The 23,798-nt window shown below is 43.2% G+C and overlaps 1 protein-coding gene across 3 annotated transcripts in view; it reads right to left on the bottom strand.

Annotated features, from left to right (window-relative positions):
* SFSWAP (splicing factor SWAP) overlaps positions 1-23,798 on the bottom strand; it is a 235,710-nt gene that overhangs the window by 3,411 nt on the left and 208,501 nt on the right. For all 3 annotated transcript variants that reach the window (XM_029571586.1, XM_029571588.1, XM_029571587.1), the window contains one exon: positions 1,098-1,268. In XM_029571586.1, coding sequence (XP_029427446.1) covers positions 1,098-1,268 — 171 coding nt within the window. The remainder of the gene's footprint in view (positions 1-1,097; positions 1,269-23,798) is intronic.

The raw sequence follows: 23,798 nt of genomic DNA, 5'->3' as shown, positions 1-23,798 counted from the left end.
AAATATCACTTTCAAATGCAAAATCAGTGCCAGATGTAACAAGCATTTCTCCCATAAACACAAAGTGGGAAAAAAACATTAGTATATGTAGTGATTTCTTCTTGGTTTGAAGGCTGACATTATTTAAAAACCTTTTAACTGAAAACAGTATACAGTGGAGTTTTGCTCATGCACTATTTTTAGTCATTTGCACCAATCATTTTGCTTTTAGTCAACATCAGACTCACTTTCAAGGTTTCTGTTTAATATAGTGATTCTTCAATTTTTTGTGATTAAAACTGAGTTTGCCTACACTGATCATTACAAAACAATCATGCTGTAACTGAATTTTATTATTTCTGCCTGTAGTAATAGTTAAAGCAAACAGACTTGCAGAGGGCAGCACTTTTTCATGGGTTGCTTAAAACATTACCAATTTCCACACTCAAAAACAGCTGGCGATGCAATCTAGTACTACTACTTAACATTTCTATAATAGTGCTACACGACATATACAATGCTGTACAAACATACATCTAACAGAAATCCCACCCCAGGAAAAATCAACAGGCTCAATGCTCTTTTCCGGTTCATACAAAGTAGCTTTGTCACCTTCAGCCTGCTACTTGTAAAGCTTGGTGGAGCCCAGAACCGGAAAAAGTCAGGTCACCTGCTCAAGAAGCTGGGATGAACAGACAAGGGGGCAAAGATAAGGTTGCAGATTCTTCTAGCAAAGATTTTCATGCACAATCATGAGCAGGAATGATCACAAAGTAGACAGGGAATACTGTACTTGTATGGCAAACAAACTGTTGAAAAACAAAGCAGTCGAGCACAAATGCTACTTTCTTTTGGTTAACAAATGTTTTAGAATATAAACTTTTGGGACAACTCAGGTCCCTTCCTAAGAAAAGGGAAGAGGGTGGAAGAGTCTTTCCTGGTCCTGCAAGCTGGCATCTTAAAATATTCACCTAATAAAAAGGTGTCACACCTCTATCCAATTGCTCTGACTTTTTTTTTTTTTTTTTAAACTCCAGCACATTTGATCATCACAAGAACAGAAATATTTTGTATATTTATAGCTCCACAGCTAAACAGAGTATCAGAGAATGAGTTACCCAGAACGTTCTTGGCTGGATTCCCTGCTCTCCATGGGAGAGATGCTAGCTGAGCGTACAGAGCTCTTATTTTCAGGCTGCATGCCTGGCGATGCTGAAGGCGAGTGTGAACTTGGCTTTGACTTGGTATGGGATTGAGAATGCTGTTTTTTCTTCTTTTCATGTGGACTTCTGAAAGAAGAGACATTTAATGTGAGAAGCTGGAAAAGAAAGGATGAAATGACAGAGGATGTAAGAATATTCTTTAGAGAAAAGCTGTGTTAGGAAGTGCTTAAAAGTATGATGTTTAAGTCACATACCACTTGCAATTTGGATTCTTTTCAGGCTGTGATACCTGTTATTGGATGAACACAGGAGTTATCCTAAAATGGTGTTGCAGGTGAGCTTTTGAGACCATAAAAGGTCTTTCTTCAGATGAGCCAGAACTATTAAGGATATTAAAACGCTGCATGTCATCAAGTGCAGTAAAAGCTTTTGAGGCTCATAGGACATACTCTGAAAACAAATGTTCACTCCTTGTTAATATCATACTGAAAATGAGTCTGCTTTGGTTAATCTCCAACAGGGTTTAGGCTAGGACAATCAATCATACAATTTAGGCACAAATGACAATGTTAAAGAAAGAATCCAAGACCAGAACAATAGCTGAGAAGCTGTAGCTGAGGACAGCTGAACAATACTTGTCCAGAAAACACAACGTTAATGATTAACTAAGCATTTTTCTCTTCTGTCTGTGCTTGGTCCCGACTACTCTGATATTAAAGGATATAGCAACACTTTCAATGTCATGGCTAACTTGTTATAAATGTATAATCTGTGATGTCAAAGCTTGCAAAAAACACACTCAGTCCTATAATAACCACACATTTGGGAAAAAGCACTAATTAACAAAACAGGGAAACCCACTTATGAGCGCTCCATTTATTAGAATAGTTCATTTATAATAATTAATGCATTTTCTGTTATCATGGTGAGCCATGTTAAAAGAACTCTTTGAATTCGCTGATAGTTAACAGGATCTCAGGTGTGGTGCTAATGGGCTGCTAATACCACTTTGTCATTGTGCCTACAACTGAGAAAAATCATGCAGGACATCACAGCAAGGTCAAAGAACGTCAGCCTATCAGGTGGACAAACAAGGGAAATGTAGTAGGCTGGTTAGACCATTCTTTGACCAGCAGGCACATCAAACCCTTCACAACTAGACAAAAGATGCCGTGCTGTGTATAAATTCATTTTATATGAAAACAGGACTGAAATAACCTTTACTAGTGCCCTAAATTCTCCCTTTGGGATGTACTGCATATTTCATCTCTAAGTAATAGAGAATTCAGAAGGGTCCTCAAACCAAATTACTGCTGGAGACAATTTCATCAGTTTTCTAAATTATCCAAAAAGTACATCCCTTAGGGAGCATTTCACACACAAAAAATCTCATGTAGATAAAAAGACAAGGCATAGGTTTATTTACATATAATTAGGGTATCCTGAGAAACTGCAATGGGCAAATCCTCTCACAGATCTGGAATGAAATATTGCCCTACTGAAATGGATCATCAAGAAACTACAGTTGGTTCGTTAAAAGTAAAATATTGTATCCAAGGTTCACAGCAGGGATCATCAGAACATACATGTGCTGCATATATGCAAGGCCAACAATTGCTTCCTGGAATTTTATCCAGCTGCCTAAACATTTATATATTTATGTTACATTGAAAAATGAATGCATAGGTAATCAGTTCATTACTGGAAAATATAATAAAATTAATTGGACAAACTTCCTTGACATGCTGAATGTACTGCAGCTCCTTAAGTCTGGCCGCAGCCTTCATTTCTGTGATTTAGAGGCTAAAGTCAAAGTTGTTGTAATTAAAATCTGTGAATTTACCTCCATGCAGTAACACTTCTGGTATACATCGCATTCTTTTTTCTCCCCTCTTCCATTTCGCATATGGCTAAATACGGATGAAAACCCAAAAGCTCTAAGTATAATTACTGTTCATGACCATTGCTTCAGCCACCATTTTTTATAGTGTTTCCTGGTGAAATCAGTGCATGTGAAAAGGAGAAATTACTACTTACCTGATAATTTCCTTTTCTTTAGTGATGAGCAGGTCCCGCCCAACAAGAGGGTTTTGCACCTCTGCCAGCAGATGGAGATGGAGCAAAAGCTGACATCACAGCCATATAGTCCTGCCCATTCAGCCAACCAAAAGCCAAACTGTGGACAAACTGATTATACTTGAACATTATTATAAACAGGCAAACATTCATGTTTCTCAACCAACAGGAACACTGAAGTCAAGTCAAGAAATGAACATATCTAGTAAACTAAGGGCTAGAGAAATCACTTAACAATTGACAATGAAAAGCAGGAATCATACTCTGCATAGTTCCCCCTGAGAAAAGCTAACCACCAATTCAGTAGAGGGTGGTGCTGGGATTGACCTACCCATCACTAAAGGAAAGGAAATTATCAGGTAAGTAGTAATTTCTCCTTCCTTAGCATTTGGGTAGGTCAATCCCAATGAGTGTGATGTACCAAAGCTAACCTCGAAAAGGGTGGGAGGCTGCCAGCGGTCCAGACAATACAGCCCGTGAAAATACAGTGTCCTCCCTACCTTTAACATCCGAGCGATAATGCTCGGAGAAGGTGAGCAAAGATGACCAAGTCACCGCTTGGCAAATTTCAACAGGTGACAAAAAATGAAGTTTCGCTCATGATACCGCCTGACTCCACATGGAATGTGGTCTAACCTGTCTGCTGTAATGACTTCCTTAACCCAGCGGGCAATCATTGCCCACGTTGCCGGTGCTCCTAATTGATCTCTACCATGGAGCACAACCAGACAATCAGACTTCCAAACAGCCTTAGTCATCTCCTAACACAGCCATAAAAAACGCTTGATGACGAAGGAATGCAAAAGGCAGTACAACTTCATTTCTGTCCCTGTCCAAGGCAGAGAAAAGGACTGATTTAATGAAATTATGAAACAACCTTGGGCCAAAAAAGGAAGGCACAGTCCGAAGTTGGACCGCACCCATGACATACGGAGAAAAGGCTCATAGCAGGAAGAGCCTGCAACTCAGACCTGGTGTGCCAAACAGATTGCTACCAGAAAAAAACTGTCTTGAAGGTAAGCAGCCGCAAGGAAAAAGTATGCAGCGGTAGAAAAGTTGGACCTGCCAAAAATGAGGGCCAAGGTAAGGTCCCACAGAGGCAACAGAAGCCCCAAAGGGGAGCAAAGGTGTTTAACTCCCTGCGAGAAATGGGACACTTCCAGATGGGAAGACAAAGAACCTCCAATGACTCTTCCCCTATAACAAACCAGGGTTGCAACTTGAACCTTCAAGGTGCTAAGGGCCAAATACTTAAGCAAGCCATCCTGTAAAAATTCCAGAATCAAAGCAATATCCATCTTGAACGGTTGAGTACCTTGCTCAAAACTATAGGCCTCAAGGACCCATCAAACTCTAACAGGCTACAGAAGTAGAAAATTTCCAGGCCCAAAGAAGAGGAGAAATTACAGCAGAAAGAGTCCCTGACATAATAGATCTGAGACGGTAGCCCAAAGGGACTGTCCACCAGAAGTCTCTGGAGATCGGCGTACCACGGCCTTCAAACCCAATCTGAAGTCAGCAAAAGGACTGTGTTGGTTTGACCTGTAAACCTTCTGGACCAGCCTGCCTATCAGAGGCCAGCAGGAAACACATACAGCAGGGCACCACATGGCCATTCCTGAAGAACAGCATCGATGTCCATCGCTTTTGGGTTCCGCTTGTGACTGAAGAAGTGTGGAACCTTCGCATTGTTGAAGTTCGCCAAGATTTGATAGGCCCCGGCAGTTCACCAGGAGCAGAAAGCCTCGTCCGCCAGCTCCCATTCCCCTAGGTCCAGGTTTCTCCTGTTGAAATTGGCTGTGTTTTTCTTTCTAGCCATAATAAAGGTGGATATGCTTAGGAGATGCTGCTTTAGCCACTCGGTGAATTGCCAGCACGTCAATCGAAACACTTATGCTTCCAGTTTGTTGATGTTCCACTGCTGCTCTGCTGCATTCCAGCACCCTTGCACTACCAGTTCCTGACAGTGACCCCCTCCAGTCCCGGAGGCTCATATCTGTCGTGAGTACCAACCAAGCCAGCATAGTCAGGAAAATTCCTTTCGTAAGATGGTCTGTCTAATCACCAGTCCAACTAGGATCTCCCCTCTAACAGGAGGAATAGCCTCACTGCATAGGTCTTCAACTGTGGATTCCAAATAGGAAATCAATGGACGCTGAAGAGGGTGCATTTGTGGCCTCTCCCAGAGAATCGCTTTTAATGCAGCAGCCATTAACCCCCAGACCTGAAGATAAGACGCCCCCTGACTGAACAAACAGGGTTCCGCAGGGATCGAAGTTGCTGCATCAAGGTGTGGGATCAGAGACTGCGGCAGGAATACCCTGCCCTGCCTTATATCGAACCAAACCTTGAGATACTCCAGGGTCTGAGATGGCTGCAAATCACTCTAGGACAGATTCACCACTTAGCCTAGTTCCTATAGAGAGGAACCACCCTGCGGGAAGCATGAAGACTCTCTTCCATGATTTTGGTACAAATCAACCAGCTGTCCAGAGAGGGGAGAACCAGAATGTGGCCCTTGAGGAGACCTGCTGCTCTCGCCACCATGAGCTAGGAAAACGATCCTGGGTGGCACGGCTAGCCTGAAGGCAAAACCTGAAACTGGTAAAGACAATCCAGAATAGCAAAATGGACCGCTGATGATCTCAACGGATGGGAATAATCATCCAAGGCCAGATTGAGCCTTCTTTCTTAGTCATGACCAAATAAATGTATATCTCTTCGATTTGAGAATGGGAATCACTGCTTTCAGGTTCAACATCCATTGTAATGTCGCTGCCACGTTTACTCACTGCTGAGGGGAGATAGACAGAGAGACCATGAAGACATGTGGAGGAATGCAAAGAAATTCTAGCGTATACCTGTCCCAAAAAGCTTTGAGAACACATTGATCCAAAGTAATCTGGAACCATCCGTGGTAAAAACAGAACAGACGCCACCTATATCCTGAACCAACAGGTGAGCCTGCAAACCTTCATTGGAAGACAGAGTGGCTCCATCTCCAGAGTCCGTATCCTTTCACAGTCCTCGGGGGTGAAAGGACTGAGATCTGCGGAAGGAATGGGACATTTCCCCTATAAGGCCGAAAATGCTTCAAAGACTTTTCTTTAGGATAGCCTAAATCTTCCTATCCTGAGCATCCTTCAGTGCCACCCCTCCCTCTACCGGGATGGTGGGACAATTCGTGACAGAACACACCAAGGAATCCACCCTAGGGAACCGCAACTACTCTCTGGTCTGCGGATCCAAGGGGTGTAATCCTGCCAAGATGCATCCTCCTTTAAAGGACGTCCCTGGTGCACTCCATTCCAGATCAGTCAACTCCGGGTGTGCAAACCGGAGGGGAAAGAAACAAGAAGCCTTGTCTAGGGTACCAAAACAGGAACTTTCTTCTGCATTCCCATGAAGCCAGGCCCAACCACTCGAAGGGTCTTCAATGCTTGGGAGACCAAACCTGGCAACTCATTTTCAAGAAAGAAACTGAGTAGAGCTTGATTTGGCTCCAAAGGTGTAGAAATGTTCTCCATCACCATCATCATTGGTATCATATTGATTCACCTACCTTCAAGATAAGTCAGGCAATATTGTGTCATGGCGCTTGGCACAGAACCAGGTGGGGAAGGACTTGGAAAGCATGGACCAAGCTTAGTAGGCTCTGCCGATACAGAAGGCCAGCCCTGGAAGAAAGGTCCATTCCAGGCCCCACAGCCTCAAATCTGACCTCCTGAGAGCTAGTGGCTTGTGTCGACTCAACCAGTGGATCAATCATAAGAACATGCCATACTGGGTCAGCCCAAGGGTCCCATCAAGCCCAGAATCCTGTTTTTAACAGTGGCCAATCCAAGCTACAAGTTCCTGGCAAGTACCAGCAAGTACCCAAATACTAAGTAGATCCCATGCTATTGATGCCAGTAATAGCAGTGGCTATTCCCCAAATCAACTTGATTAATAGCAGTTAATGGACTTCTCCTCCAAGAACTTATCCCAACCTTTTCTAAACCCAGCTACACTAACTGCATTCCATGAAGTTAGTAGGTAGCACATTTAAGACTAATTGGAGAAAATTCTTTTTCACTCAATGCACAATTAAGCTCTGGAATTTGTTGCCAGAGGATGTGGTTAGTGCAGTTAGTGTAGCTGGGTTCAAAAAAGCTTTGGATAAGTTCTTGGAGGAGAAGTCCATTAACTGCTATTAATCAAGTTTACTTAGGGAATAGCTACTGCTGTTAATTGCATCAGTAGCATGGGATCTTCTTGGTGTTTGGGTAATTGCCAGGTTCTTGTAGCCTGGTTTGGCCTCTGTTGGAAACAGGATGTTGGGCTTGATGGACCTTTGGTCTGACCCATCATGGTAATTTCTTATGTTATTGAGGGAGAGACCGCACAGTATCCCTCAGGAGGCAAGCGATGCTGCATAGCTGTTTCGTCCCAAAAAGACATTGTGATGCGACATGCAGCACAAATGGGTAGGCGCTTAGGCTTCATTGCTGTGGGTGCCATGGTTGTAAGCGCCTAGATGTGCCCAAAATGAATGCACAATTAAAAGTGTGTGAGAAAGTATATGCGCCTGGGTGTGCATGGATATAAGCGCCAGGCCATTATGACGCTTATATCCAGGGATACAAGAACACTTAGATTTTGTAGAAAGTATCATTTTTTATTGATCAATATAAGTATTCTTGGGAGATGCTGATGCCATTTCTCTGACAAACTGACTACCAGCATCTCCTCGTGGCAAAATAATGTGCCCATGAGCACCAGAAACAATGTATGCAAGATACTGTAAGCTTTCCATACAATACTGCTAGCAGACCTGTTTAGGAAAGGAAAGGATTGGGCATTCTTTATGCTCATTCATTTTACCATTCTCCAAGTGTGATTGGAGTTTCTACTTTGTTGACATCTACCTTCTTGAAATTGGACTGAGATCAAAAACTCATTTCATATGGAATAGCTGCCAGAATCCAATGACTCTTAGTCATTATTGAACTAAAGTGTATTTGAAAGCTTTGCCAATGCCATCTAGCAAATTAAGCTCTTTTAACCTCAATATTAAAAATATATCAGACTGTTCAAGTATAGTTTTTTTTAAATCTCAGAAAAAAAAAGTGGCCAATCAGTTCAATGAAAAATGCTCTGAAGTGCAAAGAGCAAGCAATAGAGATGTTTTACCTTATACAAGATGGTGACCAAGAATTTAATTTAATGAACACTAATGTATCATAAGGGAACTGCAAATTTGGAAACAGCAATAGTCCCTTTTATATTTTCAATGTACTACATCTATAGTCCTCAACAATAATGCCCTGGGACAATCTGTTCATCCAGTCTTGGAAGCTAAGCAGGGTCAGACCCAGCTAGTAACTGGATGGGACTTCCCTTAGGGAAGTCCAGCTGCTATGGGCTGCAGAAAGCAATGGCAAACCATTGCAGTAGTTTCCTACCAAGAATGCTACAATCCTTATGGTGGGTCTGTGAATGCTCAAATCTGTAATGCAGAAGGTATTCACCACCACAACTGCCATAGGCGAATCTTGGATTTAAGTGTTAATACAAGCAAAAGAGAATCACTGCAATACCAAAGCAACATCCCGGGTCAAACTGGCACTGGCATTGACAATAAATATGTTAAAAAAAAAACCCCCACAAAGAAAAGGGAAGACTGATCTTTAACACACATACTGTTTCCCTGAATGATTTCCTATGGTAGGCCAAAATAGGCTTAAGTTACACTAACCCCCCAAAAAAGTATGGCAGTCAACCCTTAACAGGGAGCACGAGCCCTATTTTTTTTCTATTTTTGCACGTGTTCCTGTTGACCGAAGTTTGCAAAAATTGTAATTGTATTGTATGTAAAATGTTAACCTTTTTCCTGTTTTACTTGCATATTATCTCTACGCATTACACTGGTATAATCAGAGCCATGGTAAATGTAAATTTTTCTGTATACACAAACAAGGAGTCACCCAGTTCCCCCCACACCTCCCCCACTCCAGCAGGTACCCTAACATTCAGAATGAACTTTTAAACACTGACCTATCATGCCCTCATTTCTATTTTCATGGATCCATCTGCGAGTTAACAGTCTAATTCATGCACTCTTTAGTTTATTTCCTAGCCAAAATATTAATTTAATCAAAAAGCACTATTCAGGGGTAGCAAGCGTGATTTTTGAAAATTTCTATTTTCTATAAAATGGGCTCACCAAGCAGATTGATTACAACATAAAATTAAATGAGATTTTTGTATTTTGTGGTATGCAGATGTATGGACGGATCAGGTTTGTAGGTACTTTACAATACTGGTTATTTTTTATGGGCACAACCTTTCTAAAAACTCCAAAATGACCCCAAACCATAATATTAAATTTGATGGGAAAAAGATTATAGCTGTTAATGAAAATTCTTTTGAGGTTCTGCCCTTAAAACATTAGTATTAGACATTCAGAATCAACAAGAAAACTCTCTCTTCTATTTTGTACCTAATCCCACCTTCCTGTATGAACAAGGTCTAGAGCAGGGCTTCCCAAGACCTGTCCTGGAGACCCCACAACCATCCATATATATATATATATATATATATATATATATATATATATATATATATATATGTTTGTTACAACAAGACCATGAAATGTCATAAAACTAAAGTTTGCTTTCTTTTCCCCAGTTTTGGCTACCAAGTTCCCAAACACCTATAAAATCTTCAGAGCACAAGTGGATACAACTGTATTAGCAAATGCCTGTTCCCCTCCACATAAATACACACTGCTGAATGCCAATTCTTTTTGTGTTGCTGCTACAGCGAAACAAAATATATCAGCATCAACTAGCATGTGATAGTTTGTTCTACATATGCCATATTTCATCTCTTGGCCTAACACTGAACACACACCCATGCCATAAGCCGAAGAAAGCACATTTTATAAATATTCATTTGAAAAATCCAAATGAGTATCTCCTTTCAGAAGTGGCATCTCTCATCAAAATCAAATTAAGGTATAATTTTATATTTTCAATGATGGCTTATTGTTAAACTTTTATTGCAAAATTTGGTAGGAAATGTGTATGTTTATTTTATAGCCATAGTAAATACAAAATCAGAAATAACCCAAATTCTCATCTCAAATCTTGGAGGAGCTACAGATGCTTTTTTTTTTTTTTTTTTTTTACTATATTCTCCAGTCTGTCACCACTCTAAGCTCCCAGTTCCAGTCCCTGCTTGTGCTCTAGCTTCACATTCAAACTTCTAACACCAGTTCCAAGTTCTGGTTAGAACTCAGAGTCCAGGGTTAGGTTCACACTAAAGTTTTAGTTCCCAGTTCTGGTTTTAGCTTTAAGTTCTAGCTTTAGACTTCATGTTCAAGCTTCAGACACCAGTTCTAAGTCCCAGCTCTACATTCTCTCACAGATGCCACTTCCTGCTTGGAGTTCTGGATCTAGTTTTTAGCACTGGCATGCTGGGACTTCTCCCTTGTCTTAACCCCAAAGTCCTAACTTGTGAGTATTAGCATGGCTAGGGAACCTGAAAACAACCTCTAAAAAAATCTGCACAAAGGAGTTTGCAAATATCCTGAATCAACATGGTCCAATATATGTGCACATATTTTTCTGTGGAATTATAGTTAGGCGGATTTTGTATAATATGTACCAAGGACACTCTCTTTACAGGTGCAAGAAAAAGGCTCCCTTGTGTGGCAGAATCGTCACTTGGCTGTGAGTGTATCAAGAGTACTTTTAACTAAATTGGGCAGACTAAAAAGAATTTGACAAGCTTTGCAATTTATATGCTTCTCTCCCAGCCCTCCCTCTACTCCATCCCTGGACAGTTACTTCATCTCAAACCTGTTCACCTACTGATATTTAAATTTCCCAAGATAACTGCTTATGAGTTTCAGTCTACATCCCACTTTAGATGGCTTTTCTTTTAAAGATGACTGAATTATGAATGGACATTAAAGATGTGTGAATTGACAGTAGCCAGAGTTGAAGCTGTAATGATCGGTGCTATTGCTCACAAGTTCCAAACTTGTGCTAATTCAACCCCTTAGATTGAAATGGACTATGAAATCTATTCAGAAGATATCTCAATGAACTCTTATTAGACAAGATTTTGTTTTTATTCAGATGTAGCCCATTTTCTCATCAGCAGCGAAACTACAACAAATTAATGATAATTAGTGTCAGTTTAAATGCTTACTCAAGTAAAATGCAATAATTTGTAACAGATAGTAGTGACAAGTGGATGAATTAGGCACATGACAATTAAGAGGAATTCTCAGTATATGGTTGTTACTCAATATCCTGACTCCTATTATGACCAAAAGATTTATCAAAATTAATACTTACTAAAAAATTGCTGGTTGTGCCATTCATTCTGTGCATATTAGCACAAACATTAATTTGCAAATATCTAAGCCCTTCCTTTTAAAATTTTTTATTCAAAAATAATTATTCAGTCTATATTTATTTTCAAAACTAATCAATTAAAGCAATCATTACAATGTTTAACACATTTTGGAAAGGGTTCCACTTTCTTGAGACTATTTTATATCACTGTTTTGATGTTACTATCATGTTGTGCCTCACTCTCCCAGATGTAATATTTCCTGTTACTTACTCCAATCTCCACCTGCCACCACCACAATTTCACCAATTCTTTTAAAATCTAACTTTAAGCACATGTAACACAGTTTAGAAGACAGAAAATGGAATTTTCAAGATGCAGCAACTGGGTTGATAATGTTCCTTTAAAACTAAGCAGGCAGACCTCTTCTGTGAGTGAGAAGTAGAGAAGAGCATCCTGCTGGGATCAGGAAAACTGTATTCCGATGATCAAAAAACAGTCAGACTATAATGATACCATCAGAGCATGACTTGAAAGATGAATAAAAAACAGGGTCTGCTCTTTCTCACCCTGCATCAACAGCAGTAACAGTGAACTGAGCAGTCAATATGACTAAAACTTGATTGCTTTGTAACAATGTACTCTACTATGGGTAATAAGCAAGATATTCTCATACCAAAAGGAAATTCCACACTAAGGCCAATACAAAAGTCAGGTTCCTAGACTGAAAAGGCACAATTTCTTCGTTTCATCTTCTCCAAGATCTATTAAGTAATTTTGATTTCTGAAATACCAAATTCAGTGTTCTGCCTCATTTTGAAACATACCAATCCCGCCCCCCCTCCCGTGCCCAAAAGGTATATTAATTTAAAATCGACAGCACTCAAATGGCAGTAGGTATAACTGTCTAAAGCAGTAGTATCTGCTCAGTCAGCAGGAAAAGAAAAAGGTACAGCAGAGGCAAAACTAATGCTCAATTTAAAATACCCCCAGGTGGGGGAGGCAGTGACATCACCAGCCAAGATGGCCACCTAGCTTCTAAGCTCCCATCCCTCTCAATACTAATCTACCACATATTGCTAACATCCATCTTTTTTCTGTTGATTATTTGTCCTGAAAAGAGAGGTACCACTGAGGATGGTGGCTAAATGAAAAACGACAGATTAAAAACAATTTTCGTTTAGCAAACACGCAGAAGAACTTGCTGATGGCGCTGGCAACCAGGCTCTGAAAGGCTGCATGGAGGAAGAAGGGAAGGGGAATCCTTACGGTTTAGGTGTGGGTGAAGAGATCAGAGAGTGGTTTATGTATTTCCACCATAATATGAAACAGTATAAAAAGGAGTTATTGGATACTATTAATGATTTGAGAAAAGATATGGCTGTGCTGGGGAATCGTGTGAATGCCATAAATATGTGATTAGAGGCCCAAGAGGAATCGATAAGGAGAATGACGGAACAATAAAGGAAGTGCAGGCCGAACAAATACAACTGGCAGACAAGTTGGAGGACCTGGAAAACAGGTCCAGACGCTGCAGTCTGTTTCCACAGGGTGCCAGAGACCCCTGCCTATGAGAACTGTAAATTGGTGATTGTATCGATTTGCAAAATTATAATACAGTCCCATGAAAATGATGCTGAAAATATTGATCAGGAGGACATGGATATTAAATTGGAGTGGGCACATAGAGTCATGGGTCCTAGTATCAACAATAGCCTCGTGACATCATTATCTGTTTCCATGCATATGAAGTAAAAGAGATGATTTATGTTATTGCCAGGAAAAAGACAGAGTGGCTTTGGGAGGCCATAAAATCACCATTTTTGCTGATTTGGCCCCATTTACTTTACGTAGACACCAGGAATTGCATGAAGTGACAGAGGTGTTACCTTGAAGTTACAAATGCTTTTCGGGTTTCGGATCACCTCTTTGTGCTATGGAGTGGGCCAAAGAGAGGTAACAAGGCTTCAAAAACCACGATAGCCCGATGGCTGAAGGAAGCAATTAATTCCGCGTATTTGCTCCATGGTAGGCCCTTACCAGTGGGTCTTCGGGCACTTTCAACGCGATCTCAGGCGGCTTCGTGGGCCGAATGTCAACAGATTTCTCCTCAGGAGATCTGCAGGGTGGCCAAGTGGAAATCCTTGCATACTTTTGCGAGGCATTACAGATTGGATGTTCAGGCGCCAGGGGTGGCAAATTTTGGAGGTGGTGTGCTCAGAGCGGGCCTCTCCGGATCCCATCCCAGTTAAGTGCAGCTCTGGTACATCCCAGGTGTCTGGACTGATCTGGGTACGTACAGGGAAAAGAAAATTGGTTCTTACCTGATAATTTTCGTTCCAGTAGTACCACGGATCAGTCCAGAATCCCGCCCATTTACTGCATAACAGGTAATGGAAAGTCTGCTTCATTGGCATTAGTTTGTTTCTTCTCTTACCCTGTTTGTGGGGTCTGGTTTACAGTTGGGGTCACTGCTCTATTCCTGTTTAAGGTTCTTGTATATAGTTAGTTTGGTTTGCATCTATTCTGCTTTGACACTGAGTAATACTGACAGGCTATGTGGCACCTAGGTATATAAGGCAGAGTCTGTCATAACTTTCTCTGTCTCCATCTGCTGGTGCGGAGGCAAAACCCAGGAGTCTGGACTGATTCATGGTACTACAGGAACGAAAATTATCAGGTAGGAACCAATTTTCTTTTATGTTATAGGAAACTCACTTGAAGAAGAGATTTGAGCATTAGATAGTATCCAGAGAATTCCCATATAGATATTTTACTTCCATTTCTAAAGAAGGGAAATACATGGGTGGTAACATTTTTCTCTCAGCATTTCATTCACGAGCTTATATTTCAATTTGCAGATCTCAAGGGTTATTTCTTACTTCTAAAAATGAATGTGTGTGTGTGTGTGTGTGTGTGTGTGGGGGGGGTGTTATATACTATTGTTAATCTTTATGCCCTGAACTACGATTATGATTTGTTTTTGAAATCTTTATATCATATACTTTTAACACATGCGGAAGGATTTTTGATACTGGGAAGTGACTTTAATTTAACTAGATTACCATCATTTGATAATTTTTTTCCTTCTATCCAAGGTCTGAAAGGGATGAGATGCATTCTCTCTTTATTCATTGAAAAATGGTGTTTGGTAGATATTTGGTGTCAATGTTATCCTTGCTCCAGAAATTTTACCTTTTACTCTACACCGCATGGTTCATATTCTCGCATAGATTATTTTTTGATAAAGGGATAATGCACACTATTGCGGGGGTAGGAACTGATAATATAACATGGTCAGATCATGTACACATTTGGCTAGATGCACAGTTTCATAATTATGGCACAGGTCAAAGATTTTGGCATCTGAATGATAATTTACGGCAAGATGATTTTTTGTCTTGCTGTGCTTGGACTACAGTAATATTTTCGGTTCAATAATCAGGGTGATATCTCCTTGGTAAAGGTGTGGGATTGCTCCAAGGCTGTAATGGAGAGGAATGATAATTTCTCATGCATCTCATAAAAAGAAGGAAAAAAAGAAATTTATGAAGGTCATTCTTGAGAAAATTGCCACATTGTCTCAATTGCATAAACCTACTTTATCCCTGCAGATTCTCCAAAAGTTAAATCTGGCCCGAGATGAGCTCATTTCTCTGGACTCTGATACCATAGCCCATTATTTAAGCAAGCTTTTATGAGGGGGTAATAAGGCGGGTAGATAATTTAGCTTGTTGGTTGAAATCCATTGCAACTCAGAGCCTAATTGCTAAGATTAAAACCTCTGAGGGCAAAATTGTTACTTCTTCTGAAATAGGCAGTGCTTTTCACAATTTTATGCTCAACTATACAGTAAGGCTAACTCGATTACTGTGGACAATATTGACTCCTACCTGGAATCAGTATCTCTACCAGTATTAACAGATAAGCACCAACGATATTTAGACAGTTCTATTAGCACTACTGAGATTCTTCAAGCTATAAAATTATTAAAAGTGGGCAAATCCCCAAGTTTATACGGGTTTACTGCAAGCTTTCTCACATTTTAGCAGCTCCTTTGGAGCTATGTTTAATCACATAAGAGAAAGGGAGTCATTTTCAGTGCACTCTAACTTGACAGAAATTATGGTTATAGCTAAACTGGGTGTGACCTGACCTTATGTGGTTTGTATAGGCCCATCTCTCTCATAAACTTTGATTTAAAAATGTTGGCGAGAATATTAACTGAGAGATTGAACCGGGTCATTTCTTTGTTGGTTCACTCTGACCAACTTGGTTTCATTCCCAACAGAATGGCTATGGATAATGTCTGCAAAATAGCTGAAATTATTTGGTGGGTCAAAAAGGAGAAGATTGCCTCCCTTCTCTTAACTATAGATGCTAAAAAAGCGTTTGATATGGTGCATGGGCATTTCCTGTTTAAAACCATGGAAAAAAATGAATTTTGGACCTTTTTTGGGTTTGGTTAGGAGGCTTTATGAGGAGCCACGGGCATGTGTGAAGGTAAACGGAGGATATAGGAAGAGTTTTTTAGTTGGCAGGGGAACTAGACAGGGATGTCCTCTCTTTCTGCTTTTAACTGCGTTGTTTTTGGAACCCTTCACCACTAAAATAAAAGCAGCCCCACATATTATGGGTATTTACCGTGGAAATATTCATCTCAAATTGACTTTATTTCCTGATGACATTTTGTTTACACTGACCAACCCTTGCAGATCTTTGGTGGGCATTGTACAGGAATTGCACCAGTTTAGTTCAGTTTCAAGTTTTAAGGTAAACCTGGCAAATAAGAAATTCTAAATATCTCAGCTGATACAGCTGGGGCTGAATTTATTAAGCATCACTTCTAATTTAAATGGGCCTATGCATAAAATTAAGCATCTAAGGGTTCAGATTAGTAGTTGTGTGGAGGAGTTATTTGCATTGAATTATATTCCCCTGGTTAAAAATTATTTAGCCATTTTATATACCGTCGTTCCAGTTGAAGATCACAACGGTTTACAACATGACATACATATTATAGATCGACATGTACACTGACTTGAAGTAATCATATAGCAAAGATTTTAAAGATCAACACATATATTGACTAAAGTAATCAGGAGTGATAAGATCTACAGGGATGCTCTAGCACTTTTAAACTCAAAGGTACCTGGATATAAGGTTGGTGGTTTGTAAAACATGTTACAGTTTTATTTATTTGGAAGTTGTTGGGATATGATGGGGTATTTTGATCATTGCTAGGTTATTAATGGGTTAGACCTTGTAGGTGCTTACTCTGTGTTCAGGTAATTTAGGTTGTAGGCATTTTTAAATAACCATGTTTTATCTTTCTATCTGGAGTCAATCGTAGTGTCTCAGGAAGAGAGTTCCATAGAATAGGGCCTGCTATGGGGAACACACAGTCTCTTATTTTTGTTAGATAAGTATTCTGTAATGATGGCACAGCTAGTATTCCTTTGTTTTGAGATCTTAGAGATTTCTGTGGCTTGTATGGTTGTAGTTCAACGCCTACCAGTCCAGAGTTGTTGGAATGGATGGTGGTATGATTTAATGTTAAGACTTTGTAGTTGATTCGGGATTGTACAGGCAGCCAATGTAGAGCTATCAGAATGCGAGATGTGATTTTATTTTTTCTTGAACCTGTTAAAGAGTCTTGCTGCAGCATTTTGAAGTAGTTGTAGTTTTTTTTAGTAGGCATTTAGGTACTCCTAGGAGGAGTGAGTTACAGTAGTCTAAGTTTGAGAAGATGAGGGTTTACAGGACCGTGCGGAAGTCTTCGTGAGTCAGTAATGGTTTCATTCTGTGTAGTAAGCACAATTTTGCATAGCCTGATTTGATTAATTTATGTGTTTTTCCATTGTAAAGTTCTCGTCAATCTGTATTCCTAAGTCCCGAACTTGGTCTGAGGGTGTAATATTAAAGTTACCCAGGTCAAGTGTCTGCGGTGTCACTATAGGAAGATTTCTTCTTAACCGTATGATTTCAGTTTTTTTTTGTTTAGAGTTAGAGTTTAGCTAATTCATGTTGTATAGCCTTCATGTGTGTGCTCACAGAAAAATTTGCACACAAATCAGAGTTAAAATATGTGTTCAGTTTTTCATATACATCTTAACCTGGGGGTGGAGGAAGGGAGCTCTGGCTCCCAATCTCCCACACTGGCCAGATAGCGACCTGGCCCCAGTGATCATGACCCCATGCCTTCTCACTGCCTCCCCTACCCATACTGCAAGACTGCCTCTGAGCTTGCCCAGTCAGTGGGGGTCGAGAACTGTTGCTGATTCTTGCCGGCCTGCTTGTCCTTGATCTGCAGGCAGAGTGGCACAGTGCGAAGGTATGCTACCTCTCCAGCTCCAAGCGCTCTGAGGAATCAGTTTCCTATTGGGACTTGCAGAAGCTATCGTACCACTGGCAGAGATGCTCCATCACAGTGTTAGTCATGGACATACTATTTAGACCGGCCTGTGGCCTATGCTGTCATCAGTCTGCTTTATGAGGGGAGAAAGCAAATGCTCAGGAAATGGGGACCCAAGGTGCTGGGGGAAAGCTGACATAAGGCTTCTCATGGTCTCTGTGCTGTACCTTGGGAGCCTTACAGTGTTCTCACCCCACTTGTCTCCCCAGCACTGGGGTTGGAGGGGTTGGGATGCTCTGGGCAGGGCATTAAATCCAGAGCCAATGTGAGGAGAGGAAGGGAAGATTTCTGTGCATAAATCATCTTTTCTGCGTGTAAATCCAGAATGCAAGTGCCCCCGCACCACAAACACTCAGCTCTATTGACTAACACTAGTGCTAGAAACTTTACACCACTACTTGCCTGGAGTAAAATATCCTGTATAAAAAAAGAACCTGAGTTAAGCCAACAAACCTCTCTGCATGGGGGTAATAGCTAAGTCCTTCATTAGCATGGGATTTGCATGAAAGTATGCTAAGCAGGATGCACAGTTTTACAAGCACATTTTTTGTTGGCAAAACCCCTTGCTGCAACAGGAGTAACATTTGCGCACAAAAAATGTGGGTACAACTGATGATAAAACTGTGCACGCTGCTGAAAGGAAAATTAGTTTCTTACCTGATAATTTTCGTTCCTGTAGTACCACGGATCAGTCCAGACTGCTGGGTTTTGCCCTCCCTTTAGCAGATAGAGACAGAGATGTTTTAAAAACAAAGCTCCGCCTTATATAGGAGAGTACCACCTACAGTCTACCAGTATTTTGTAATGACAAAGCAAGATGGCTCCCATAAGATACCATAACTATATACACTAACTCCTGAACAAGAAAATGAAACGTTACCACTGGGTCACTGAACCCCAGTAAGACCGGAATCTATAGAACCACACAGGCAATAAGGACCAGGAAAAATTCAAAAATCTGCAGAAAAAAAATGGCAAGGCGAGCGGACTCTCCCCCATGTGAACCATTCTGACAGGGCGGGCCTCTGGACTGATCCGTGGTACTACAGGAACGAAAATTATCAGGTAAGAAACTAATTTTCATTTCCCTGTACGTACCCGGATCAGTCCAGACTGCTGGGATGTACCAGAGCTGTACCTATCCGGGGTGGGATCCAGAGAGGCCCGCTCGTAGCACACCTTCTCTGAATCCTCCCGAATCTGTAGCCTGCACATCCAATCGGTAATGCCACGTGAAAGTATGCAGGGACTTCCACGTCACCACCCTACAGATCTCCTGTGGAGAAACGAAATGAGACTCCGCCCAGGACGCTGTTTGCGACCTAGTAGAATGAGCCCGGAGGCCGACTGGAAGAACTCGGCCCTTGAGCAAATAAGAGGAGCTGATAGCCTCTTTCATCCAACGAGCAATGGTAGCTTTTGAAGCCATGTGACCCCGTCGAGGACCTTTCCAGAGCACAAAGAGATGGTCCGATACGCGAAACTCATTAGTGACTTCCAAGTAGCGTAGAAGTGCTCTACGAACATCCAGCTTCCACAAATTGTGGGACAGAGGATCCAAATGGTCCAGATCCCCAAAGGCTTGAAGCTCCACCAATTGATTGACATGAAAAGAAGATACCACCTTCAGCAGAAAAGAAGGAACCGTTCGGATGGAAATGCCCGAATCGGAGATTCTCAAGAAAGGTTCCCGGCAAGAAAGAGCTTGGAGTTCTGACACCCGCCGAGCTGAAGTGATAGAGACGAGAAAAATCACCTTCAATGTAAGATCTTTCAGAGTTGTCCTCCTTAAAGGCTCAAAAGACGCCTCACACAGGGCTGAAAGTACCAAATTCAGACTCCAAGAAGGACAAGGCTGGCGAAGCAGAGGACGTAAATGCTTAGCTGCCCGAAGGAACCGCGCCACGTCAGGATGCGCCGCCAAAGCTCTGCCCTGCACCATCCCGCGCAAACAACCAAGGGCTGCTACCTGTACACGTAATGAACTACATGATAAGCCCATGGACAGCCCCTTTTGCAGAAAACACAAAACATCGGATACTGAAGCCCGGGTCGGTGAAATGTCTCGATCAAGACACCAGGCCTCAAAAACCTTCCAAACCCGAATGTACGCAAGATTAGTTTTGCGCGAATGGAGAAGAGCAGTCACTACCGCAGGAGAATAACCCTCGTCACTTAGGCGGCACCGCTCAAAAGCCATGCCGCTAGACAGAAGTGATCGGCTTCTTCCAAACAAATGGGTCCTTGGTGAAGCAAATCCAGGATTCCTGGAAACCGAATGGGACCCGCCGTCGCGAGATTGAGGAGGTCTGCGAACCAAGGATGTCTCGGCCATTCCGGTGCTACCAGAATCACCGGCGCTGAATGACGCTCTATCCAGCGGAGCACTCTGCCGATTAACGGCCAGGGTGGAAACACGTACAGAAGAACGTCTATGGGACAGGATAGAGGCAGAGCATCTACTCCTTCCACTCCTGGCTCTTGGCGGCGTGAGTAGAACCATGGGGCTTTGGTGTCCCAAAAAGTCGCCATGAGATCCATGCTGGGCGTTCCCCACGCTAGGCATATGCGCTGAAATGCGTCCTCTGACAATTCCCATTCTCCGGGATCGAGATGGTGTCGACTGAGGAAATCCGCTTGGACGTTGTCCACGCCGGCAATATGAGACGCCGCAATGCTGATCAAGTGACGTTTTGCCCAGCTGAACAACTGAGCCACTTCCTCTGCCACAGGATAACTCCTGGTTCCTCCTTGGCGGTTGATATAAGCCAGTTATCGCATTGTCAGACAATACCCGGACTGCCCTCCCCTGTAGGAGAGGAGTGAAGGCTTGTAACGCTAACCGTACTGCCCGGGTCTCCAGCAGATTGATCGACCACAGAGACTCCTCGGGAGACCATAAGCCCTGCAGGGACTTCCTCTGGCACACCGCTCCCCAGCCAGAGAGACTGGCGTCCGTGGTGACCACTGTCCATTCGGGAATCTCCAGGGGAACTCCCCTGGATAGATTGTCCGTCTCCAGCCACCACGCTAGGCTGTTTCTCGCCACTTGCGTAAGTGGCAATGGAAGAAAAAACAGTTCGGATACTGGGTTCCAACGGGACAGTAATGCATACTGCAAGGGCTGCATATGAGCAAATGCCCATGGCACCAGCTCTAATGTCGACGTCATGGACCCAAGAACCTGTAGATATTCTCGAACCCTGGAAGAAGTATGGAGCAACAGACTCTGCACCAGAGCTTGTAACTTGATGATGCGGTCCATGGTGAGAAAAACTCGGCCCCGCTGGGTATCGAAGAGCGCTCCCAAATACTCCAAGGACTGAGAGGGAATGAACTTGCTCTTGGATAGATTGACCACCCAGCTCAGTGACCGAAGAGACTGCAGTATTCTGTGAATCGCATCTTTGGCTAAGGCTTCCGACTTTGCGCGAATCAGCCAGTCGTCCAAGTAGGGATGCACCAGAAGACCTTCCCTCCAGAGATGAGCTGCTCCCACCACCAACACTTTGGTGAAAGTCCGTGGCGCAGTTGCCAGACCGAAGGGTAGAGCTCGAAACTGAAAATGCTGTCCCAGGATGCAGACCGCAGAAACCTTTGGTGGTCTTGACGGATCTCTATGTGGAAGTTAGCTTCCGTGAGATCTAGCGAAGCTAGGAATTCTCCCTGCCTCACTAAGGTAATGACCGACTGGAGAGTTTTCATGCGGAATCGTGGGATCTTTAGACACTTGCTCACCTCCTTGAGGTCTAGGATGAGGCAGAACGATCATTCCTTCTTGGTACCATGAAATATATTGAGTACCGACCCCTTCCTTGCTCCTCTGGAGGAACGGGAACTATGGCCCTTTATTGTAGCAGCCGCTGCAATGTCTCCCGAACTACTGCTCTTTTTGTGGCATACCCACAGGGAGAGATGAGAAACTGATCTCAGGGCCACCGTGCAAAATCTAAAGCATAGCCTTATTTTATCACGGACAGGACCCACTGATCCGTGGTCACCTTGCTCCACTCCTCTAAGAACAGGGCCAGTCTGCCCCCTACTTCCGGGGTCGAGGAGTGGACCGGCGTGCTCCTTCATTGGGAGGATTTTGCTCCTGAGGAAGGGAGAACTGCCCCAGGTCTGCCAGATCTTCGACCCCTAAAAGACTGGGTATAGGTTTGCTGCTTTGCTGGAGCCGAACGAAAGGACAAAGTGGGCGACTTAGGTGGTCGATACCTCCGATTCCCTCTGAACCTGGCTCGAGAACAGAAGGAACCGCGTGAGCGAGGTCTGTCTTCCGGCAACCGATACACCTTATTCTCTCCTAGTGACTGAATCATGTCATCCAAGATCTTACCAAAAAGTAACTTACCCTTAAAAGGCAAGGACCCCAGTTGAGCCTTAGAAGATACATCCGTGTACCAGTTGCGCAACCACAAGAGCCGGCGAGCAGCGACCGCCGACACCATGGACCTGGCGGATGTCCGGAGGTCATGAAAGGCATCAGCACAGTAAGCCAACGAGGATTCCAAACGGTTCGACTGAGCCACTTCCTCGGCTGAGAAATCTACATTGGCCTGTAATTGTTGAACCCAGCGAAGCCCAGCTCGCATAGCAAATTACTACAAATAGCTGCCCGGACTCCCATGGCTGAGACCTCGAAAATCCGTTTGAGCTGCACCTCTAACTTCCTATCCTGCAGATACTCGAGCGCTGTAGTTCCTGTGACAGGAATCGTGGTTTTCTTCGTGACAGCGGACACTGCAGAATCCAATTTCGGAACCTGCAGCATCTCCAAGGTGTCCTCTGGCAGGGGATACAGCTTATCCATGGCTTTACTGACTTTTAATCCGAGATCCGGGGTATCCCATTCTCAAAACAAGTCCGTTGCTGAAAAATGAAAAGGAAAGGCAGAAGCAGGACTTCTCAGGCCCAACAAAACAGGGTCCATCTTCCCGAGTTTGGATTCCTCGGGAGGGCTGTCAATGCCCAGCTCAGAGAGTGTAGCTGGAATAAGTGGTGCCAACTCGTCTTTACGAAAAAGACGAACCACCTTGTGTCATCGCCCTCCGCCGCCTGAGAGCCTCTCCCCGCCAGCAGTGGATCTGGCTCTGGGTCATCCGCCCCATGTGGAATCTGGGGTTGACAATCCAGGTCCCCAAGATCTGAATCCAGATCAGAAGAGTCTGTATCCCCCTGTGGATCCCCAGTGCGGAGGGGGCACTTAGACTTAATAGGCCCCGTCCTCTTATCAGCCTTGGCACGCTTAGCCGCCCGGGTCTTATGGGAATCTAACTTTCCCCCCGCAATCAGCTTGCCTGCCTTCCTTGCCTTGAAGGCTTGATGTAAGAAAACAATGAAGGAGGACTCAGAGGAGGTGTCAGAAGTCCCCTCAGGACTGACCTCCAGGCCAGGGGAGACAGGCTGCTGCGATTCTCTGTTTTCAGGGCGCCGCGGCTGAGGAGATAATTGAGGAGGAAAGGACCCCTCCCCCATGGTTGCCACAGTAGCAGAGCGGAACGAATGCAAAATGGCTTCTGTTCCCACGCTTAAAGGAAAGGGATCCTGTGCTGACTGAGCATCCCCTGCTGCTGGCGAGGGAACCCATGGGAGCCTGCTTTTATTAATATTTCTAGTCGTCCCTGCACCGGAGAACCCTCTTCCCCCGGTAAACATTGAGAACACAAGTTCTGGCAGGAGAGCTGCGCGCAGGCCGAGCCGCACACGCGGCACACGGCCGACCACGGCATCGGGGAAGGCAGGGAGAGAAAAAGCAGCTGAAAAAAATTCAAACTTACCCCCCCCCAGGCCGAAAACACGGCGAAACCCCCCCCCCT

This window comes from Rhinatrema bivittatum, chromosome 11 (assembly GCF_901001135.1).
Source record: "Rhinatrema bivittatum chromosome 11, aRhiBiv1.1, whole genome shotgun sequence".
Taxonomy (NCBI): domain Eukaryota; kingdom Metazoa; phylum Chordata; class Amphibia; order Gymnophiona; family Rhinatrematidae; genus Rhinatrema; species Rhinatrema bivittatum.
The sequence above is the reverse complement of the archived record's forward strand: the minus strand, read 5'-3'. Positions and strand labels throughout refer to the sequence as shown.